At 43.6% G+C, this 21,613-nt stretch overlaps 1 protein-coding gene across 2 annotated transcripts in view; it reads left to right on the top strand.

Annotated features, from left to right (window-relative positions):
* KIAA1143 (KIAA1143 ortholog) overlaps nucleotides 1–21,613 on the top strand; it is a 93,763-nt gene that overhangs the window by 31,151 nt on the left and 40,999 nt on the right. The window contains exon 4 of one of the 2 annotated variants that reach the window (XM_053943401.1): nucleotides 8,336–9,208. The exons of the other annotated variant lie outside the window; for it this stretch is intronic. Coding sequence (XP_053799376.1) covers nucleotides 8,336–8,371 — 36 coding nt within the window. The 3' untranslated portion in view covers nucleotides 8,372–9,208. Of the gene's footprint in view, nucleotides 1–8,335; nucleotides 9,209–21,613 lie in introns of those variants that run through there. 2 annotated transcript variants of the gene reach the window in all.

Raw genomic sequence — 21,613 nt, 5'->3', positions numbered from 1 at the left:
CTCCTCTCCTCTCCTCTCCTCTCCTCTCCTCTCCTCTCCTCTCCTCTCCTCTCCTCTCCTCTCCTCTCCTCTCCTCTCCTCTCCTCTCCTCTCCTCTCCTCTCCTCTCCTCTCCTCTCCTCTCCTCTCCTCTCCTCTCCTCTCCTCCTTTCCTAGCCACCTTACTAGTATTACACTGTTTGCCCCAAATTCTAAATGGTATTTACTTTAAATCGTCTTTGATTCAGTTACTTCACCTTGGCATCCCATCAGCTGGCAAACACAAGTAATGAAATGAAGGGAACACAGTTAAATTGATATCTTAAATGCACACAAATCCCACATGCTGTGGCAACAACAAAATGAATAACAAACACGCTGCATGAAAATCCTCTTAAGTTCCTTTTTTTTTTTCAATTCCAGCCTTGCATACAGGAGGAGGAACATCTTAAAAATAATCCTCTAATATTCCTGAACTAACAGCATTGGCATGAGGCAGTGGATGGTCTTATGCTTCTCTGCATATCTCAGACAATCACAGCTGCTGCTAGTGAAATAATGGCTGCAAGGGTTTGGAAGAGGGAGAACGAAGAGAAAAAAGGGAAATGAAAGCCTTGTAGGTGGCCTTGTCACTGCCAAAATTAAATATTTTCATTGGAGCTTTTTCCAATCAACGATTGGCAGCTTTATCCAGAGGCCTTAAACAGAAAAATTCTGTTTTGAGAGTGACTGCTAATGGAATGCAGCACTATCTGCTAATGTACATGAATGAATATCTATTTAATAACACTTTCTCTTTAAGATACCTTTCTTCTTTCTTTTCCTTTAAATTCTTGCCTACCAGGTCTGCCTGCTTCCCTTTGCCCTAGAAATTAAACCTTGGTACTTTATGCAAGATTTATGCTGGAGACATTGGCTGGTATTTCATTGTCAGTCAGGATGTGATTCTGCTGTGACAATTTCAGCTATATTTTTATGGTAGCTGTAGTTAAACCAACATGAAGCATACAAACAAACACTTTTTTTTCCTGACAGAGTTCATTTATATCAGTGAACTAGACTAAAAGGTGCACTATCCAAAGCACTTTCAGCTGGTTTTACTTACATCTGCCCTAGAGGGCTTTGCTAGCCTGGACATAACTGGGCTGCCAGTAGCTCAGATGGAGTGTGGGGGTGTGGTGTGTCTGTGCATGTGTGCAGGGAGGGTAGCTGAAGTGCAGAGTAAATAGTGAAAGAAAAAAAATAGGTCTAATTATTCTGGTGTTTGGGTGAAAACCCCCAAACTGCTGAAGTTAGGAGAAAAATTAGTAGGGCATCCTGACATGTCCAAGACCCACTGACTTCTGCTGTCTGTTGGATTCGGTGCAGGTGTCTGAAGAGGTTGCTGACTTCTGCCTGTTCACCTCACCTCAGCCAGAGCTTACTCCTCTCTGAGGCAGGCTACGATGGAACAACTGACCTGGTTGTTCCTCTAGCTGCCCCAAGCAATAACCAACCATATTTGATTCACAGAAATTGTTCTCAACAAATGCTTTATTCGTAACAGTCCTGTAAAAGATCTGATTTTCGATGTCAAAGTTTCCTGCCTGCTCTGGACTTCTTCAGTTGGATTAGAAGGGTGAACAGAGCACACAGGAAGAGTCCCATTAAGCTAGAAAGTGATTTCATAGCCACAGCCATCAGCAAGGACTTTAATCAGCAAGGACATTTATCCTTGGGGCTGAAGTCCTTAGTGACAGTAATCAATGGCCAATGGTTTTTTCCTTCCTCCTGCCTTAATAAAGCACAACCCACAAAATCAGTGGTGAAGGGACATAGGAGGAAAGGAAAAAAAAAACACAAAAGGAGATGCCAGGCAGCCCCTGTGGTGGTGAGGGGGCCAGAGGGACAACAGTGGGAATGGAGGCATGCAGAGCCCCAGGATGCAGGAGACAAGGAAGATCCTGAGCAAAGAGGGAATGGGAACCTGTGATCAATAGGCTCACATTATTATGAACCCATAATCTCAGCATGTAGAGTGGGACTCACTCATTTGCTCGCTTAAACCTATGTTTTCCCCTTCAGTTCAGAACCATTCAGCTGCAATTCCTTTTTTACTGGAAACTTTTCCCAATTTTATTGGAATGTCCTTTGTCTCCCTTTTCCCTTTATGGCACGTAGTCTTTGCACTGTTAAATATTGATGCATTCTCATTCCACAAAGTTGTCTGCCACTTGAGTTTCTTTGGCCTTGCATGGTGTTTTCTCTTCAGTGCTTGCTTTCAACCTCTATGGACCCAGAGAGAAAGGGGAGTGGGGGCAGACTGGGGTGAACTGACCATCTACAGTAAGTCAGTATAATTCCACTGTCTAAATGAACTGAATTACTGTAGCTGAGAACTGGCTTTGTCATGTCTCCCTCTTCTGTGTATTTTGTATTGCCTGTTGTGGAAAAAAAACCCACAAAACAACAGAAAACCCCCACTCCACCAAAACTGTGGTTCTTTCTGGTTTTGCTCTCCTAAGAGGTGCAGCTGTATGCTAATAGTTTACTTCTCTAGTGGGAGATAGAAAAGGCTATAGCATGCTTTGATAAACCAGGAAGCAGACTCCAGTGTGCAGGGAGAGAAACATATGGAGCTTTTTCTTTCCCTCACATCAATTTCACAGTCTTTTAGTTCTGTTGACCTCCATAGAGTCCTTCCTAATTTACAGCACCATAAAGAAAATTGGAATGATGCCCCCTAAAATGTGCAGAATTGTTTTCAGCTTGCACTGAGGAGCATGGCCTATTCCAAGGATTTGCAAAGGCATCTCTCTGCTCGGTGAGTTTCTTGCATTATAGACCTTCTCCCATGCTTCTGCTGCTATTACTGGCATATTTTATTTGGATGGGTAAGAAAGATACAAACAGCAATACAATCACACAGTCTGCTGCTTTGGAAGAATCAGAGAGACTCAGTTTCTGCCATGTTTTCTTTTAAACTCCTGAAAGTTGCATGGTCAAGGCTAGAGCAACAGTCAAGCCCTTGACGATGACAATACTCCGAGGATGTGTTTGGGTTTACTGATCTGCTGATTGATTTCACACCACGAATGGACTGGAAGCCCTTTATTTTGCCCTGTGACTCCCTGTGCCCTGGTCCATGTCCTGGGTGTGCCGTTAATCAGACTATATGGGCTGTTCCATCTTATTGCTTAATTAAGACTTGTCAGTAATTTACATGAGATTAATACCTATTTATATGGAGCTGGAGTTTCATCTGTTTGGGGGATGAGTTATTGAATTGCATAATATGAAGTAAATCAATAAAATATTACTGGGAATGAGAATGACATTCTCTTCCTTGCATGTCAGTCCTTTCACCCAGCTCAGAGACAAAACTCACTCAAGGGAGACGTTTGTGTGTGCAGTCAGGTTTCCATCTTCCAGCTAGATGTGATGTCTATTAATATCTCTGATCACCTTGCTCTCATGACCTGAATCATAAAGTCGAGACCTGAGGGAGTGCTGCCAAGAATGAGAGGTGCTTTTAACCAGTTACAGTGTAGTGACCCTGTTATGATATGACTCACATCCCAGTCTTTCCAGGGGTGACTACAAAACCAACACCCTCAAACTGGTCTGAAGTTGCTATTAAATGAGTTCTTTGTATGACCATTATTCATGAGAAACAGCAGAGAAGTCATCAGTGGGAGATGTCCAGAACATTTAGCCTAATTGCGGGGTTTTGTTACACTAATACAACCTGTTTACCAAATGAAAATAGCTTCCACTTAATATCATGTCTTGATTGTGTTCCAGTGCAGATGAAGATTTTCTCCTGACTGTATTTCCTGCCTGTGGTGACTTCCCTTGAATGGGGCTGAGCAGGACATTTCTCTCATAAGAAGCACCCTTCCAGGAAAGCTCCAGATGCTCTTGAAAAATAGAACTGGTCTTTCTGTCTTATCTTCCACATCTTTTCTTTCTCTCCCAGGCTTGACCTCTGGGATGGATCTGGCACATGCCCTCTCTCCACAAAGACATATAGTTTCCCCTTAGTGGGTGGCTGGTTACTTTCCAGTGCCAATTTTCCTGCTCTTCCACCCAGCCTTATCCCAAATTAGAAAGTACAGAGGCTTTGTCCTTTTGTTCCTTTCTGTAAATAAACATTTACTTTTGATACCATTTGATTCACAACCTGTCACAGAAGAGGGTTTCCAAGAAACTGAAAGCCTATTTTCTTTGTAATAATTGTTCCTATCTTTGTAATAATCTATTCTAACACATGACCAGAGTCATGCCCAGAAATATGAAATGGTCTAACATTCAATGACTCAAGTGGCTGCTATAACAAGTGCAAGGAGAGGGGAAAATGCTAATGTGGAGTGAGGGATGGACTTCAGTTCACAGGTGTTTGCTGGGATGGCAGAGTTCATCGCTAGCCTGGAACTTCTGTTGGTTTGAAAAGAACAACTCATTTCCTTCTAAAGTTTTGGCAGAAGAAGAGGGCTTTTCTCTTACTTGTAAATAATTGAGAAGAGTCTTTTGAGTAGATAATAAAACAAGGACAACCTTCATTTCTAACCAGCTTCTCACTGTCCCTCTTCCTCTTTGTTGCTTGTTTTAGTTTCGCTGCCATTATCAGTGAAAAGTCTCCTTGAATGCTTGTACTATAGGAAAGGGTTCACAGAGCTAAGAAACGAGATGCTGTCTTGACAGCAGGCACTGCTTAAAGCAGGGGTTAATGTGCTTTTCTGGCCTCAGATGAACCCGGTTTCAGGGCACTCCTGTGTTCCAGCTGTCCTTTTCCTTTCCTGCTAAACATCATCTCTGCTTTGTATCTGCCACCATAACTGCAGGTTGGAGGTGCTCCCTAACCCAGTTCTGTCACAGTAATCTGGGTCAGCCTCAACACTTCCAATACTATGTTTATTTTTGTAGCTCTCATCACTTCAGCAGTTGGGTTAGAGAGTCCTTTAATGTGCAGTTATGCTGACAAAATTGAGGGGGAAGTGAGCTCTGGAGGGGGCTGAGCGGAGCAGGACAGGGGTGCCAGAGGCCGTGACAGCAGGCTGACCATTCCCTAAAGACACAATAAACAAACCTGGGAGGAAGGGACAGCCCACATCAGCTTTTTAGCATCTTGAGGCTTTTGTCCTCTCCAGATAATGAGAGTAGGTGGGAAGTATACAGATTTAGAAATTCATTCCTCAATTCATTATGTGCTTGCATATTAACAAAGGTTAAACTCCTTTCTCCTTGCCATGGCCTGTCTCTAGCCGAAGTGACTGATTTGAGACTCAGCATTGCAGTGGGCCTTGTAGGGTGCAGGTCAGGTACCAAGCTACAAAATATTTTCCGAAGAGAGGGTCATTACAGTTTCTCAGGTGTTCCTTCAAGTTGCTGAAAACGTGCATGGGCATTAAAATAGTGCAAAAGCTGATGAGCTCAACCTCCATGGAAACAGCACAGCAGCAGATGGATTTGCTGAGGAATGTAACTGTTGGCAAATGCCAGGATTTTTTATTTAATATCAAAAAGGAGAAAGCTGCAAAATTTGGATCTGAACTTCCCTGAAGTTTAGTAGAGGAGCAGGGAGGAACTGCTTGTATCAGAAGTTTTAGTCTATCTCCTTTTTTGATATTTAACTGTTGTCAAAAAGCATCAGTGAAAGAAAGAAAATAAATCATCTGGACACTTTATTATTAGCTACGCTTGATATTTTCCTATCTGCTCTTCTTCTAACCCTTCTCGCCTCTATTTCCAGCCTTCATTTCACTGAGATTATTCTACATGCTAGAGCTGTTTCTCTATTTAAAAAAATCAACTACACAATCTTTAGACATTTGCCCCTGGAAAAGAAGCACACTGTAAATAATATACAGGAGTAAGAGCCTCATGACGATCTGAGTCCAAACAGATGTCACTAACTTGGAACTGAGTAAAACAGCCCTACTACCTCTGAAAACAAACCAGCCCTGCAGTCCCAGCCTCTGTCACCTCCTCAGTAATATCTGATCACTGGAATAGGCTTGGCAATTCAAGGAAAGCTGTCCTTTGCCTCTTGTGAAGCTGGCACACAGGCACACACTGCCAGCTCAGTGTTGAATTGTTATGACACCAGAGCCGCTAAACATTTTACACACAGTTGGAAGCAGCTTTTACATGACTTCCATCTCCTCAGGCTTTTTTCAGCCTCTCCCTTTAGCCAACAGAATGAAAATGTCAAGAGTGTTCTCAGACCCACTCTCCTGGGCACATTCACCTGAGTGAAAACGAGTTTGTGGCTGTGAGTGCAATATACATTTATTGAGCTATCTCCCGAGATACCTGTGGTCACTTTTTCAATTCAGCCCTAACTAACTCCATGTCATGGTGGAAATGAAGCAGCCGGTGTAAATAAATAGATGTTTTGTGCCTGTGGTTTAGATCACTTAAACTGTCTTTTAGAGTTGAAGTACAGAGTTAAGAACTGACTGTGGAGGAAAAATGTTAGCAGCTACTCACAACACAGTGTACCCTGAGCAAGGATATCTACAGCGGACAGTGCCTGAGTGCTTGCAAGTGTTTAGATTCACACTGAAGTTTATAGCACTGTCATTTTCCTGTGGAGCCAAGCTTTTAAATGTTAAATTAAATTGATTCTCAGATTTATATCCGTATTTGATATGCACACATGCACATATTTATACCCTCATATACCCATGTGCTTAATCTAACTTTTCACCTTTGATCACCTCAATCCTTAGCCGTGGTTGCTTGGGAAGACTTTTCTTCAAGAACAACTTTTTGGTTGTGATGTCCCCTGGGATTACGTAGCTGGAAATCTCAACTCTAATTAGAACAAATTTATCTACTTGTAAATGTGAACATATAGATGAGATTTCATACCTTTAAGCTTCTGCACATGCTCTGGCCAAGGGCAAAAATTTATTTTTCAAATACAAAATCCTGCTTCTACTCAAAAATCAACCATCCAATCAATCAATCAGCTAGTTTGTTTGCTGGTTTTGCTGTATGCACAATATCAAATCCCCTGAAAAGTGACATTTGTAAGAAACAATTATCAATATATATCATTATGAGTGCTTGAAAAGAAGGCTTCCTGCTACTGCATGGCTGAGGATTTCCAGAGGAGCACAGCAAGGGTTTTCAATTGTAGCAGGTTGGAAAAAAAAAGATTTTAAAAAGTCAAAATGACAACAGAACTGCTGTTTTAGGGAGTTGCTTAGACATTTTAAAATGCACCATTTATATTTATTTTCCCTTCCAGGTCTCTGCTAAGACAGATTAGCAGTATAGATCAAGGCATTAAAAAAGAAGACTTTAATAAAGTCTCAGATTTAGGTCTTGTGCCTATGAATTCCTTGGCATAAACAAAGGCAGTGGTATGACACAATAAAAATCCAAGTATCAGTCATGCCATGGTGACTAATGTAACTCACTTGTGGCCTCATTAATCATGAGTAGAGCAGGCATCCAAAATTCATGTCAATAACAGCTTTACACCACCCTGGCAAATAAGAAATCCTCAATAGAGATCCTCAGATAGAGTGAGAAACCCTGGTCCTTTTTGGTGTAAACCACCTGAGCTCTGCAAAGGGCTGACAAGCAATGATCATTTTTCTTAGCTGAGCATCTGACCTACATTTGCTATTCATTATTCCTGTATTATTTTTTGGGAGTCAGCAGAGTTCTTCTTCTGGCTCTGAACAAAGTGTTTGTCTTGTAATCTAACCAGACCAGGGATGTCTCCAAATACTCTTTGGGAATTTTATAAAAAATACTGCCTCTGCCTTAGCTGTAGAAAATAAATTGAAGGTTTGTTTCCCCTCAGGTGAAACTGATACCATCTTAGGACACTTTTGATCGCTAGATAAGGGGATCACACAAGCAATCCTAAGAAACATTTACCATTTGAGTTGTTAGATTGTGAGAGGGTGGTAACTAAAAAAGGAAATATTTGGATAAGTATGGGTAGATTTCTTTAAAAGCTCTTCACTTCCTTCTCTTCCAAGTTGTGCATGTGGAAGATTTTTCTTGCCTCTCCCTGTCTCTATGCCTCTAGAGCAACATTCATTTGGGATGGGGGAGGGGAGACGTGTTGCTGTCAGGACTGACTCAGTTGAAAAGCCATCACTACTTTTTGGTAGGAGTAGTGTCCAGGTGGATTGGGTCCTTGCTCTGTGTGACCTCACTGCCATGCACTAGCAGGAGGGAGGCAATACAGATGCTGGGCTAAGGGCAGGACCCTCCAGCTCTTTTGGGGGCTCTCTGCATGTAGGTCAGCTTAGTCTAAGAGCCAAAAAACTCTGTGAGGAGAGGGGAAGAAGATCCATTCCTCTCCTGCATCCCCTCTAAGTATATCTCTATATATTTGCTTCAAAATTCAGACTTTCCCCAAGAAGCTCATCGTAGAATGGTGCTGATCAGGAGCCCTCCTGACTGCTGTCCAAGACCTCCATGTGGCCCTGAAAGGCAAGACAGTCTGCCTTTCCAGCTCATCTGTGCCCAGCCCATTCCTGGGCCCCAGAGGGTGAGCTGCATGTTCGGGTCTGCCAGCCTGGAGCCTGCAGGATGCCTGTGGGGCTGTGCCAGCCTCCTGGGGCTGCATCTGCCACGCCTGCCTCAGCAGCAGCAGCGGAGCATCTGGAGGAAACGTGAGGTTCAGATTTCATGGAGCGTTCTCAGCCCAAGGAAATGGCACAGCTGACTGTTCCTTTCAACACGAGCTGCCGTGCAGGGTGACAAAAGTGCAGCTGATGGGCCACATGCAGCTCCTGAGTGCATCTGCTGCTGCTGCTCGTGGTACTTGGTGAAAACCCCCAGCAAGGTTGAAGCATGATGTGTCCTCACCTCCTTGCCTCCTCTCCATGTGGCATCATGGCGCAGGAGGAAAAGCCAAAAGCAGCAGAAGACACATTACCAAGCATCCTGATTTCCTCCCCACTGGAAAAACAGAGCTCCCTATAGGCAGAAAACTGGTGCTGCAATATTCCTCCCAAATCCCAGCATCTTTAATGTACTCTCAAGATAACTGAATATCCAGTTGATGATATGTAAATGCCTGTCATCAAGAAGGTCAGATATTTTCAGCTGAACTTGATAAGCTGGTCGTATGGAGGAATGGAGACTGAAAAAGAAAGACCTGGACCAGAATAGTTTTCTAGATGTTTAGTGAGAAGGTAAAAGTCATTCTCTCTCCCTAGGGCAGAGCAGCTCACATAGTGCTTATGTAACTTGCAGGTCTAAGGCTTCATTTATAATAAATTGACCACATGAAAAGCAGCATGTCCGTGGTGGTGGCTGTTCTTTTGTCTCCAATGGTGATGATTGCTTTGCTACCAGGGAAATTTGTGGGCAGCTGCTCACACTCTCTTGCACACCCTGAGCTGACTCAGGGCAGACCCACTTCACACCTCTGAAGCTACAGCAGGTGCTTCTTGCCCTGGAGTTCACTCATATGCTGAAAAAAGGCCATGCCCAGTCTCTTGACAATAGACTTTGGTGCAACTGTTGCAATTCTAGAGTATAACTCCATCTTGCTGGTTGCTGTGGTTCTCCCCCATGCCTCATTTGTGGGGAGAAATAATATATTTAGGGTCATACCATGAATTAACATCGAGGCAGGTTCCTGGTATTGGACCCAAAGTGGAGGGGCACTCAGGGGTTGAACTAAATGACCTCCCAGCTGCTGAACATCCTAGATTAAGGTCAGTGTGTGGTTACAAGCACTCTCAAGGTTGAGCACTGATGTGGTGGTAATTGGATCTCACTGGGCTGGTCAAAGGGGAGTTCTACTTCCCAGCAATTATTGCCTGGGGGAGGGAAGGGGAATGGAAGAAAAAAAACCCCAAACCTGGAGGCAGGGAATTAGAGTAAGTGCTGATGAGTTGGCAGATGCTGCCGGATCAATGGCTGTATCATGGCAGGGAAAACAGCGACAGTCCTCTCAGAGCCATCAGTCACTGTTGTTTTGGGTAAATGCCAGCAAACAGAGTGAGAGGAGAGAGAGGAAAGATGGGGGAGGGAAGCACCAGCCTGCTGGGCCACTTTTAATTATTTTGGGTCACATCAGACAGAGAACTGCCCACTGTGACAGATCAGTCCTGCTCAGAGGGCTTGCACGCAACCCAGGGTAGCAACCAGGACTCATGTTTGCGGATCTCCTTTTATCCAGAAAAAAAGCCCTGCACAACTCAAACCACCACAGCCAAGTGACAGGCAGAAGCATATTGTACACATCCACGCATCCCTATGCCATGCAGGGCTTCCCTGGGCTGGAGCAGCAAGGGGTGTCTGTCTGACAGCACGTGCAGCAGCACTACACAACTTTCCGTGCAAGAGCGAGGGCAGGGGAGTCTTGGTGGTACCATCGCTTCCTTGGATGGGAGCCAGAACATTAGCACATCTAAGGTAGGGCTCGTGTCTCCACATGGCTCAAGTTGTTGCCACAGCCTCCAGAAGGGGATCCTGCCATTTTTCACTCCTTTTCTCCTTCAAAGTCTTCAGTGGGTCTTGTGGCAGCACAAGTGCCCTGCAAAGTCTTCCTTATGAGTGTTTTTTGCACCAACAGCAAGGTGCTGTCATAGGAATGGTCACTGACTTTCTGTACTTGATTGCCATCACTAATTCCTCAGAAGCTTTTAAAAAAGAAAATAAAGAAATATCACCATTCTATAAATATTTTTTATGGCAGAATCCATCACTGCCACACATAATTTCCTGTTGACTTCACTGGGATCTGCATTTGCATTCAGGTTGCACAGTCAGGTTGTTAGTTATGCAAACTCACCTGGTCTTCCTGAGCTCAGCACAAATTCAAATGGACATGCCCTCATGAAAATAAATCCTTCATTGCCCTGCCGCAGATTTTAAAATACTAGTTTCCCCAGTGGAAATAGTATTTGGTGTTTCTAGAACACTGATGATGTGTGGCTCCTCCTACTTTCTTCTCAGTCCCTCTTTTAGTGATGTTTAGTTTCGGCCTTCTGTCCCTGCATCTGTGCTTCTCCTTCAACTTGATAGCTTGTGGTGCTGGGCTTTTGACTATGCTAATCCAAGTTTAAATAATAAAAAAAGGCAGGTTGGTTTTACAGTGCAAACAATTTTACCCGTAGACAATTCAGGGATGGAAAAAAGCAAAAGAGAGGTAAAAATGACAAACTGAAATTTACTGCCACAATATTAAATTGCAGTAGGAGCCAAAATTAAACTGCTCGTCAGCCACACCAGTGCAGATAGGAGAATTAGGCATTGTTTCTGTTTCAAATCAAATGGGTGTATAGTCCAGGGGTGCCAGTTTAGCTCATATAAAGGAGAAACCTTCATTATAAGTCTGAGAGGCCACTTTAATGAGCTGTTTTAATCTGACGTAGTTCAGCTGATTGTGGTGGCTTTGGCACAGGCGCTGCTGTGCTGTGTGGGGGATGAGATCTGCTGTGTGCCTTTGCCCCCAGCAGAACCCGTGTGCCCCTGCTGCCACTGTGTGGCTGTGTGCCCCACGGGTGTTACAAGCACACCTGGCTGGTGGGTTCTCACTTGCCCCATTTGACTTGGGATTTTTTATCTGCTCTGTTCACTCCCCACATTTTCTTCAGCTGGCGAGGTCTGGATAACAGCTTTGGCTGGGGGATCTCAGGAGTGGGCAGCTTTTGTTTCTTGAAACTTAGCAGCTCTAAATTACTGCCAGACTGTTTTTTTTTTGTCTGTCAGACTGGGTTTTCCCTCCTATGATGTTCACGGTAATGACTTCTTGTGCTACTCTGTCATTTAGGGGGGACATCTTTCTGCTGTAAACATACTGCTTCCTTCTTTCCCCAAACACCTTTTAACTTCAACAAAGTTAAAGTCTGGCATTCAGATTCTTAGTCTGTCAGGCTGCTGCAAGCAGAGCAATAGAAAAAGAAATTTTAGTGCTATCCTAGACTTTCTGTGTGACTTCAGAATGGTTATTGTAATGGCAGAGTTGATCAAATACAGTAGAAATGTTGTTTTTAAATATTTATTGCTATTCCAACTGATAACTACTCAACAACAACTCATACTTTATTTACTTATTTGTTTGCTATTTGAACATCTACCTAAAGAGACTTTTCTTGAACAAATACTAGGGAATGGCTGTTCTTTGTACCAATGCCCTTGTTTAGCTTCAAGGAAAAGTATTTGAGAAAAGACAAGAAATGCATGTTTCTCACTGCTTTCCAGCTGCTCTTCTTCATTAATTATTGCTATTACTCCTATTGTTCCAGAGTCAGAAGGTCTTGGATTGGGTACAATTACTGTGTGACCTGGGTGAGAGCTGTTCTGGCTTGCTGAGTTAGGTGATCTAACTCTGTAGGTCAGCAGCAGGATCTACAAGGCATTATCCAACCCTATGCGAATGAGGATCTGCTGTAAAGGTCTCCCAGGTGAGAACTCTCCCACTTTTACAGGTTCCAGCATCAGACCAGTAAAAAGACTAGATATCATTTGGTGACAGGAATACTTGGTGCAGGAAGAAGAACATGTACAAGCAATCACAGATTCAAAGGTTAAAATCAAGTTGATAAGTCTCAATGAGGAAAACAAATCAGCAATTAATGTAAGCAGTGCTGGGGGTATAAGAAGCTTGGAGGAGGAGGGGAGTTGATATACTGAGACAGAAGGTTAGTGGATGGAAGTACACTCAGAAGGTGATAGGAGACTTTACAGTGGGATAGAAATATTTTTCACTTGGGGGTTGAAGATTCAGATAGCTACTGAAATCTGCAGTATATTCACTGGTCGTTGTCCCACTTTCCGGTGGTAAATTTATGCCACAAAAAAAGCCCCCAGAATATTTGTCCTCCTCCTTTCTCACAGTCTCTGCCATGTTCAGATGGAGAGGGAGGATGGACTTCTTCATATTTTTCTCCTCTGTCACCTCTCTTTTTCACTACAAATGTCTGTCCAGGTCAAAGCACCCTGAGATGCACATCTCTCTTCCTGCTGGATATGGGACAGGCATTTTGGTCTTTGTGCTCTGGGCTGCCAGAGCAGTAATATTTTTTCCAGGAGTGCAAAATTCTTGCCAGAACTATTTAAAACAAATAAGCAAACAATTTCTTTTTGTCAAGCTCTTATTCTATTACACAGGTCCAGTGGCAAGTTTTTAATGAGAAATATTTCCTGAGGTTTCTGTTCATGCTTGGACACAGCAATTGCTTACAGAAGCCACATTATGCACACATTGGACTGAGCGTAACAGCGCCTGCTGCTGCTCCTGCTGCTACTGAAGGAGAGCAACTAATCTCTTTAATTATTGGAAAAGAATTAAGACTTTGATTTTTCTTATTGCAGAAACATAGATATTTTTCCCCCCTGCAGGCTGGGAAGAAGATGCTCTTTGCCTTCCTGTTCTGCTGCATGAGTGAGGGGCTTAAACCATTGGGTGGGTGGCCTCCACCAGCAGCACCCAAAGGAAGAGTAGGATTGTATGGACACCCACCACTCCATTATCTATGTGAGGATTGACACCCATGGGTTTTATCACACAATGTCAGCACTACATGCAAGACTGAGGGGCCAGTTTGCTCCCTGGAACTGTGGTAGAGGCGATTCCTTTGGGTCCTATGGGCAGCAAAGGGGACAGGCTGAGGGCAGGGTTAGGCTCTCTCTAGAAACAAGGCGAATGCAAATGGCAGCAGGATTGTCTGGGCACCGCTGGAGCTCACTTGTCTGCAGGTGTGCTGCATGTTCTGGGTGTGCCAGGGAACCATAGGACCACCGGCACATCGGCTGTCTCCAGCAGAGAGATGGGCTTGTCATGCAGACAGCACACCTTCTTCTTTTGCCTGGGAGGAAGAGGTGGGGAATCCAAAGTAGAAAATAATCACAGGGAAACTGTTTTCTTGATAAGGATTTTGTAACTCATTTTTAGGGAGACCTTCCTGGCCACATGCTGCAAAGTCACACTCTGAGGGGCACTGGGAGTTAGAGGAGCTCTTGAAGGACTAAGGAGGGTCTGTTACCAGTCGTTCCCCACACTCAAAGCTGGACCAGACTGGGCTGAAGTGGTCCTCTCTCAAACACTACCAACATTTTGTTAGTCTCCTTGTCTCAACTCACCTCCCAGTCCATTTTTCTGTGCTTCCAGACCCTTTTCCCCTTGTCAGTGTTAAAGCAAGAGGAGTGGAAAAGAGCATGGAAAAGAGCAAAAAAGATCCTTTCCATCCTTTCGACTCCCTGCTGCCCTCCCTCCCCACCCCCTCCCCTTCCCACAAAGGAGCTGCAAGTATTCCTCTGCACCACAAAAAGGACCTGCCAATGGGTCTAGGACAGAAAGAGTTAAACTCAGAGGAGCACTAGCTCCAACACAGTTAATCCATATAAAGCTCATGGATTTCTCTGCAGTGATCTTTGTGGTTGTCATTTGCATTTTTTTCCTTTTGTGAAATCTTTTCTTCTTTCCTTTTACACTCGTATGCATGCAGAAATTAGCATATTGTACCGAGAGTAGGAGATGTAAGAAGCCGACCCCCTGCTGTTCAGCGGATTGTGCAATCTGCAGGCGGCATCAATTTTTCAGCAGTTTTCTCATTTCTCATTACAGTCAGGGCACCGCACAGCTCCCGATTCAACACAATCCCTAGCGGTCCTACAGACAAGCATATGGGCTGTCGAATAGCCGTACTGCTACTTTCATAGCATTAATATCCTTGTTTATGCTTCCACTGTAATTAATCCTGGTATTAATATAGTTTGGGCTTAACTTTACTAATTATGTATGGGCTAGCAGGATAATTATGTCAGCAGACTCTGGTGCTGATACTTGACAGCAGTTTGCTAACCTTAGGAGCTGCACATAAACACTTTGGCTGATCCTGCCTTGGAAACAAGGAAGGCAAAGAGATGAGGAGGAGGCTGTACATGGCGACTCGATGTCTGATACCTATAAATACTGTTTTTAAAATACGGAAATTTCACAAGCACAATAAAGTTGTCCTCAGGTATCAAACTCTGTGGTTGTCATAGTGATGTGTGCATTATTAAGAGGGTGTTGTTCACTCTGGCATCTAAGCTTATAATGAGGGCAGCTCATTATCGGCCCAACAAGAGTTCCTTTCCCCACTGACCGCATCGCAGCTTCATGGTGCTTGGGGCTGAGGGGAAGTTTTTTCACTGTGTTCCTTCCCTGCCCTCCATCCCACTCCACCCCGAATAAACTCAGCAAGCTATTGGTACAGCATACTGCTGTGCAGGGCTAATGAATTGCTAGTGCTAGGAAAGCCATTTCCCAGTTTCTCTCTGGTTTGGAGCGTGCCTGTGACGTTAATGGGTATGAAAAATCATGCTTTGGCCACTTTAGACTCTTTGGCTGTCCCTGGCCTGCATGTTCATTAACATTGCAGATTGGGAAGTTTAAAACAAGCCATTAGTTTGCTTTTATTTCTGCACCTGTTTCTGCTGCCTGACTGTTCTCAGCAAATATTCTTTGAGGGGTCAATGATGCCCCTTTGCGCCAGGCGCATGGCTTAATGGAACTTCCTTTGCTTATCATTAGCCACTTTGCATTTTTATAGAGCGCTATTAACTGGGATGCAGACTTGCTTTTAATTCCCTTCTGAGGTTTGTACACAGCGGTCACATCCCTCCCCCGCTCCTCAAACAATCCAATTATCACAGTTTGTCACACAGACGTGGATGACCCACACACCACCTGCTCCGCTGGCTGGCGAGCCTGATCCTCCGGGATGGCAGCCCAGCATAGCAGTTCGAGTTTTGCCTCAGAGGGGCCCTTTAAATGGCTTTAAATATCATATATCTGCTTTTGTTGGCAAAACCAAACCCAAAACCAGCTGTGAAATTACATTATTTGAAGGTATGAAAGAGATGTGGAAATTACTTTTAAAAATTTCATTTTTCCTTCTCTCCCCCTCTTTTTTCTTCCTCTTTTTACATCCTGGTGGTGTAAGGATCTGATCATCTGGAAAGTTTGAAAAGTGAAAGTTAGTGAGAATGCTGCTGTTGGTCTCCTATACAAATATGTATGTAAGTGTGAGGTCAGAATTAAGGATGTGATTAAATGACATCAACTTCAATTTGATTTATGTGCTGATACATTTTCCTGAAATGTCTCCCAAATCTTAACCCAAATACATGAGTGGAAATGTTCCCCATGTCTTCAGCTCATTTTGGAGCAGACCCTTGGAGCTTTGCCATTAAATTCCCCAGGTCAGACTTTCCTTGGCTCAACCCTCCCTGTGTGATTTCAGTGTCTTTCTAGAAGCGTCTGGCTTTTGGCCTGCGACAGCTCAGGGATATATGGCTCTTGTTCAAAAGTGGTTGTACCATCATAGAGTACAGTACTTTGGGTCCTGCTCCAGAACCTATTCTTTTAAATTAAAGGGCCACTTGCTAAAACACAGAACCAGTCCTAACACCAGAAACTTTATCCCATCAAATGCAGAGATTGTAACTGGAGAGGCCAGAGCTGTGTGCTCTCTTTGGCCCTGGACTCTGAAATTTTCTTTGCCCAGTAGCAGAGTTTCAGGAAGGGTAGAACCTGGTCTGAGTGGCCAGTGTGTGATTTCACAAACAGAGATGCTGAATCCATGGCCTGGGTGATCCTCCCATAGCTAGCCAAGGGTGAGCTGTGAGTTGCCCAAAGAAGAGGCAATCCCTTTAAATTCTCCACAAAGTGTTTGAGAGATCTCTTCTAACAGAGACTTCTGCATGTTTACAATTGCACTAGGAGTTTTCCACAGCTTCCTTCCAGTTTTATTTTATTTTTTCTTTTGGCCATTTTATTTCAATGGTCTAAAGTAATGAGGTCCCTCCAGTAAGGGTTTCATGCTGCATGTTCTCTTTGTCACACAAAAATCAAAGGGAATTTCACATGTGAATAAAATAGGAGGCCCTCCAGCTATAGCTAGAAGGTCCTGGATTACTCCATCAGTCTACAGGAGAAATCCTCCTGCCCTGAAGCAGTCATCTCCAAGGAAAAACTCTCTGTTTGTGTTTTTAGACTCTGGAGGGAATTTGGACACACTGTGGAACTTCATGAAAGTGTTTACTTTTCCACCAAATCCCAGATTTCCCAATCTTGAGATGCAGATCATCTGAAAGTTACGTGTTGTTTAAATGCTGGACATTCCTCTTAGTTCTGTATCATTTGAAGGCTGAGAGTTGGTAGTAGGGAGCAAAATAAGCCAAATGTTTCAAGTGTGTGTGACTAGTAAATGGATTGGCATTTTGTCTTGTATTTCAAAAGGCTTTTTCTACTGGGAAATTAGTCTCTACTCATAGCATTGGGATAATCTGCTTATAGTCCAGTTCATCAATATCTTAAGTACCCACATGCTTTTCCTGTACAACAAAGTAACTGATATTTAGATGCTGGTTGTTAACCATCTCAAGTAAATTTCCTAGCAGAATATGGGTGATTTTTAGACAACTGTGCACACTTTATTAGCACAGACTACAGATGCCTATCAGTAGTTAACAATTTCCAGATACCAGAAGCTTGTTAGACTCTCCGACTACTAACTCTATGCTCAAGACCTTGCAGGCTGACACAAGATGCTGTAGGGGAAGAGAAAAGCCTGGAGGAACATGGACATCAGCATGAGACTGTGGGTGCTCAGCAAAGGTCCACTGGCAGAATGGAGAGGTAAAAAATTGACAGGATAAGTAGCAAGTACCTTTTGTTTGGCTCATTCTTGATTAGCTACTTCAGCCTGTAAACTTGGTCTTTTTGGATTCCCTGAAATGGTGGAACATAGTCCTCATTTTCACCTTCCAGTACTCAGTGACAGCAGAAATGGCTCATGGAGCTACAGTCACTGTGGTAGCTCTCGGTGTATATGGTTTTAACAAAATTCAGCATAGAATTGGGGATGAGGGATCTACTGGTGCTTAAAATATAACCTGAGACCCACAGAGTGCCTAAACTGTGTACCAGCAGAAGCTGTGAGCTCATATAAGGGAAAGATCCTTGTACACAAAATGTGCTTCAGTTATTTCTAAACATCTGCTTGACCACTGTCAGAGAGAGGCTACTGGGCTTAACAAACTCTTTTTTTAAATGCAATATGGCCTTTCTTTATCTATTTGAGGGTGTACTGTTGCATACCCAGTGCTTCTCTCTCAGTGGCATTTCCTCTATTGCAGGTAGCACTGCAGACACCTGGGCAGAGATCAAGGCCCTTGCTCTCCATCTCCATGAGTCAAGACAATGAAAAGTCACTTTTATCCCACATGGGGGCAGAAATACTAATGCAGAGGGCAGCCAAGAATTGCTCTGTTGCTCTGGGGTCTTGAAAAGGCAATCTTAGCAGATTGGGGCAGGTATTAGTTTGTTTGGCATCTCTGCCCTGAGTTACTACAAGGGAGACCAGAAACATAAATGAAGCACAGGATTTTTTATTAGTGTGTGAACACTGAAACTGCTACTCACGGTGTATAGTTTGCAGTTTTAGGTTATTTGCTGCATGTATATTCACCAGACATAAATATCTGACAACAATTACACTTAGTGATACTGTTGGAAACCAGAGTCATATCTCCTTTATGAGTTCATAAAAAGTCCCTTTCAACTTTAAAATGCCAAGGTAGCAAGCCAGTTATGCAGATGTGTTTTTTAAGAATGTGCTTTCATCCAGGGCCAGTCCTCTAGACACACCTCAAGTTGAGCAAGCAGGGGAATAATTCTCTCAACCAGACCTAGGTGTATTTTCCACTCACTCTTAGAATTTAAAAAAACTGGAGTTCTCTTAATATTTTTGAGTCTTGTCTTTGTAAGGAACCCATACTCTGATAAAGTATTTGTTCATTTAAGCCAGTTGGAGGAGGAAAATTACAGTTTTGGAGCAGCTTCTGTGTTTTGCCATTTGTTTTTATTCTTCCCATACAACATGGTGATGGATGAGGAGGTGCCCTGGTGAAGTACCAAAGGACAGCTGGGTTATTGGGTTATTGTCTTCTGTCCAGAGCTGTGTGGGTAACCCCAGATTTTCCTTCCCAAGGGCATAGCTGAAAGTAAGCAGTGCTGTTCCAAACGTGATTTAAACAATATTGAATGTGCTTTCTTTTGAGAGACACTGAACAGGTGAGCTCATCCACTTGTTTTTATTCAACACTACATGCAATCTTTGTTGCACACAAGGACTTAATCTAGTCTGTGACAGCTCTCAAGTATTTTCTCTCTTATTTAACTTTTCTCATGGAAGATAATTTGCCTTAAAGCCTGTGGGCTTTCCCAAAGCAGAGAGATCACCAAAAATGTCCCTACCGCAATTTCTTCTCTTAGGATCTATCCCCTTTCCTGGTGATGTCTGTAAGGGCAACAAGGCCCAGGTACCACTTTATTCTTTGGTCCATATAACACTGAAGGCTCTTGGTGATGGTGTCCTGCTCCTGCACAAGCCCCAGGTATGCCAGTGGTGAGCTGAAAAATCTGGTCTTTGCTGTAAGTAAAAGAGGTCAGGACAGAAGGAGCGGGTCTCTGATGAGTTGCATGCTAAAGCAGATCCACATTCTGCCAGTTGCGTGATTATACACTGCGACATGATTTTTTAATGGAGATGGAAAACAGACATTTTGACAGGACTGAATTTTGCTCAGGGCTATATGTGTGCTACTCTCAGTGAACAGTCTTGGCCGAATTTGTTCCTGGATAGAGAAGACACAACTCTGCTGAGGCACGATAGAGCTGAGTTTGATAGTGAAGTGCAGCTGTAGACAAGTATTCCATGTTGTCTCCTGTCAGGGCAGAGAGAGGAGCCCTGTGACATGCTAGTTATGAAATCCTACTGCTGCCATGTGCTTGTTTGTCTAGCAAGCATGGAGATTTAAAGAAAAATGTTTTGGTTATCTAATTGATCTTTAATTTCAACTCTTTTAAGCTTGTCTTGTTGAACATGTTCCCTGTGAATAAACCATTGTTGAGGTTTAACCTGTTCTGAGATTTCAGAAAATCTTAAAGAATTTCAAAGTTTCATGGGTGTAGAATTGGATTGAAATATAAATAAATGAACAAACAGAGAGAGAAAGAAAAAATTGCTGAAAGGATTAATCTGTAGTTGCATTTCAACTCCTGCAATACAAGAGGAGAAAAACTTTTCTAAGTCCTTGGATGTGCATCTTGCCAGAAGGGATCATGTCAGAGCAAAGTGACATTTTTTTCCCTTTGGTGATCTGCTAGCAGGGCTTTGGAAAGCACTGGTGCTGTAAGTATGGCAGCATTATCATGATATAGTTATGGATGGAATTTCTTTCCCCTTTTAAAATGGTATTTTTTTTGAGATGCCTATACTGGTACTGAACCACCTGTCTGGAAGACTTCAGGGCAAGTCTGAGACTGTGTTGGAAGGGGAACTGTAGTCAGATAGAGGTAAGCTTGGCTGAACTGCAGAAGGGTAAATGTATCAATGTTCCTTGGGCCCTATCAGATGGTATTTGTGGTACCAATATTGAGAACGGGATGTGCCTTGGCTTGTCTGGCCCTGCTGCTGGACCAAACAGCGGCAACTGTGGTGTTTCACCCCAGAGACACCTTTGGCTTGCTGGATGTTGCAGCTGGGCACATGGAGACAAGTTCATGCAAGCCGGAGCTCCGATGGTGGCAGGATGGAGCTTCCTCTCATAGAGGGTCCGCTTCCTCAGGATTTCTTCTGCCAGAGAAGCTTTTAAGACTATGGTGAAGGAAAGGAGTTGGTTCTGATGGAGGGTTTTAATCCAGAGCTTTTATTTTGGCCTGCAAGCCTCTGAATATAGCAACAGCTCCAAGAGAACTCCTGGACCGCGTGGTTCCTCCCTCTTTTATCTGGGGGAGGGGAGGAGAGGTGGGGTAGCGAGCCACCAACCAGGTACGGGAGAGGAGGTCTCAAGGAACAAAGGACACCTGGATGGCCCAATGGCCCCCGGGGGTGGAGGGCATCTTTTTAATCTGCCCAATCACTCGACACACTTCTGGAATTCCAGTAGTTACAGACAGTGCTCGGCAGGGGTCAGGGTGGGAAAAGGAGGAGTGATTGACACACCTGGGCTAAGCCCAAATACTTCCAAGGTGGCATCACACTGCAACAAGATGGGAAGTTAGATAAGGTGATTTGATAATCAAACCTAAACCAGCCACTGCTGAACTAATAGGAGACAGCAAACATCTAAGTTAATGCCAAGATATCAACAATGATGGGTTCCTCAGAGGACTTCAAGAAATACTGGAAATGGGTTTTAGTTCAGCAGACTAGATTTTCCATACTCTGTGCACGTTTGGCAATCCCACTGAAGGCGTAGCATTTATTCTTGTCTCCTGGCTGAGCCATGTTTAGCTATCTTGGTGTACTATCAGCTTAACATTATCCTGCAAGGAAGAAAACAGGGCCAAGTCCCTTGTGACCTCAGGGATGGAAAGGGGAATGGTTTGGCAGTATGACTGGGCACTTCCCCATTCAAGGAGTACTGTATAATGGTGCTAGAGATGGATCTCACCACCTTCTTTTGGCAGTCCTGGTATTCCATAGATAGTCCCATCTAACTGACCTGATGTAAAAGATCCTGCCAATAACAGTACTGGAGAACAGCACCCTTCATTTATCCACTGAACTCACTGAATGCTGCTTGCTTCACCTTGCCCAGCATAGCTGTGGTACCCTGTAGAACTGTGTGGGAAGCTGGTATTTCATATGATAGCTCACAGGGGCTCATAT

Source organism: Vidua chalybeata, chromosome 1, assembly GCF_026979565.1.
Source record: "Vidua chalybeata isolate OUT-0048 chromosome 1, bVidCha1 merged haplotype, whole genome shotgun sequence".
NCBI lineage: Eukaryota > Metazoa > Chordata > Aves > Passeriformes > Viduidae > Vidua > Vidua chalybeata.
Note: the sequence above shows the minus strand (reverse complement) of the source record. Positions and strands in the feature narration are given on the sequence as shown.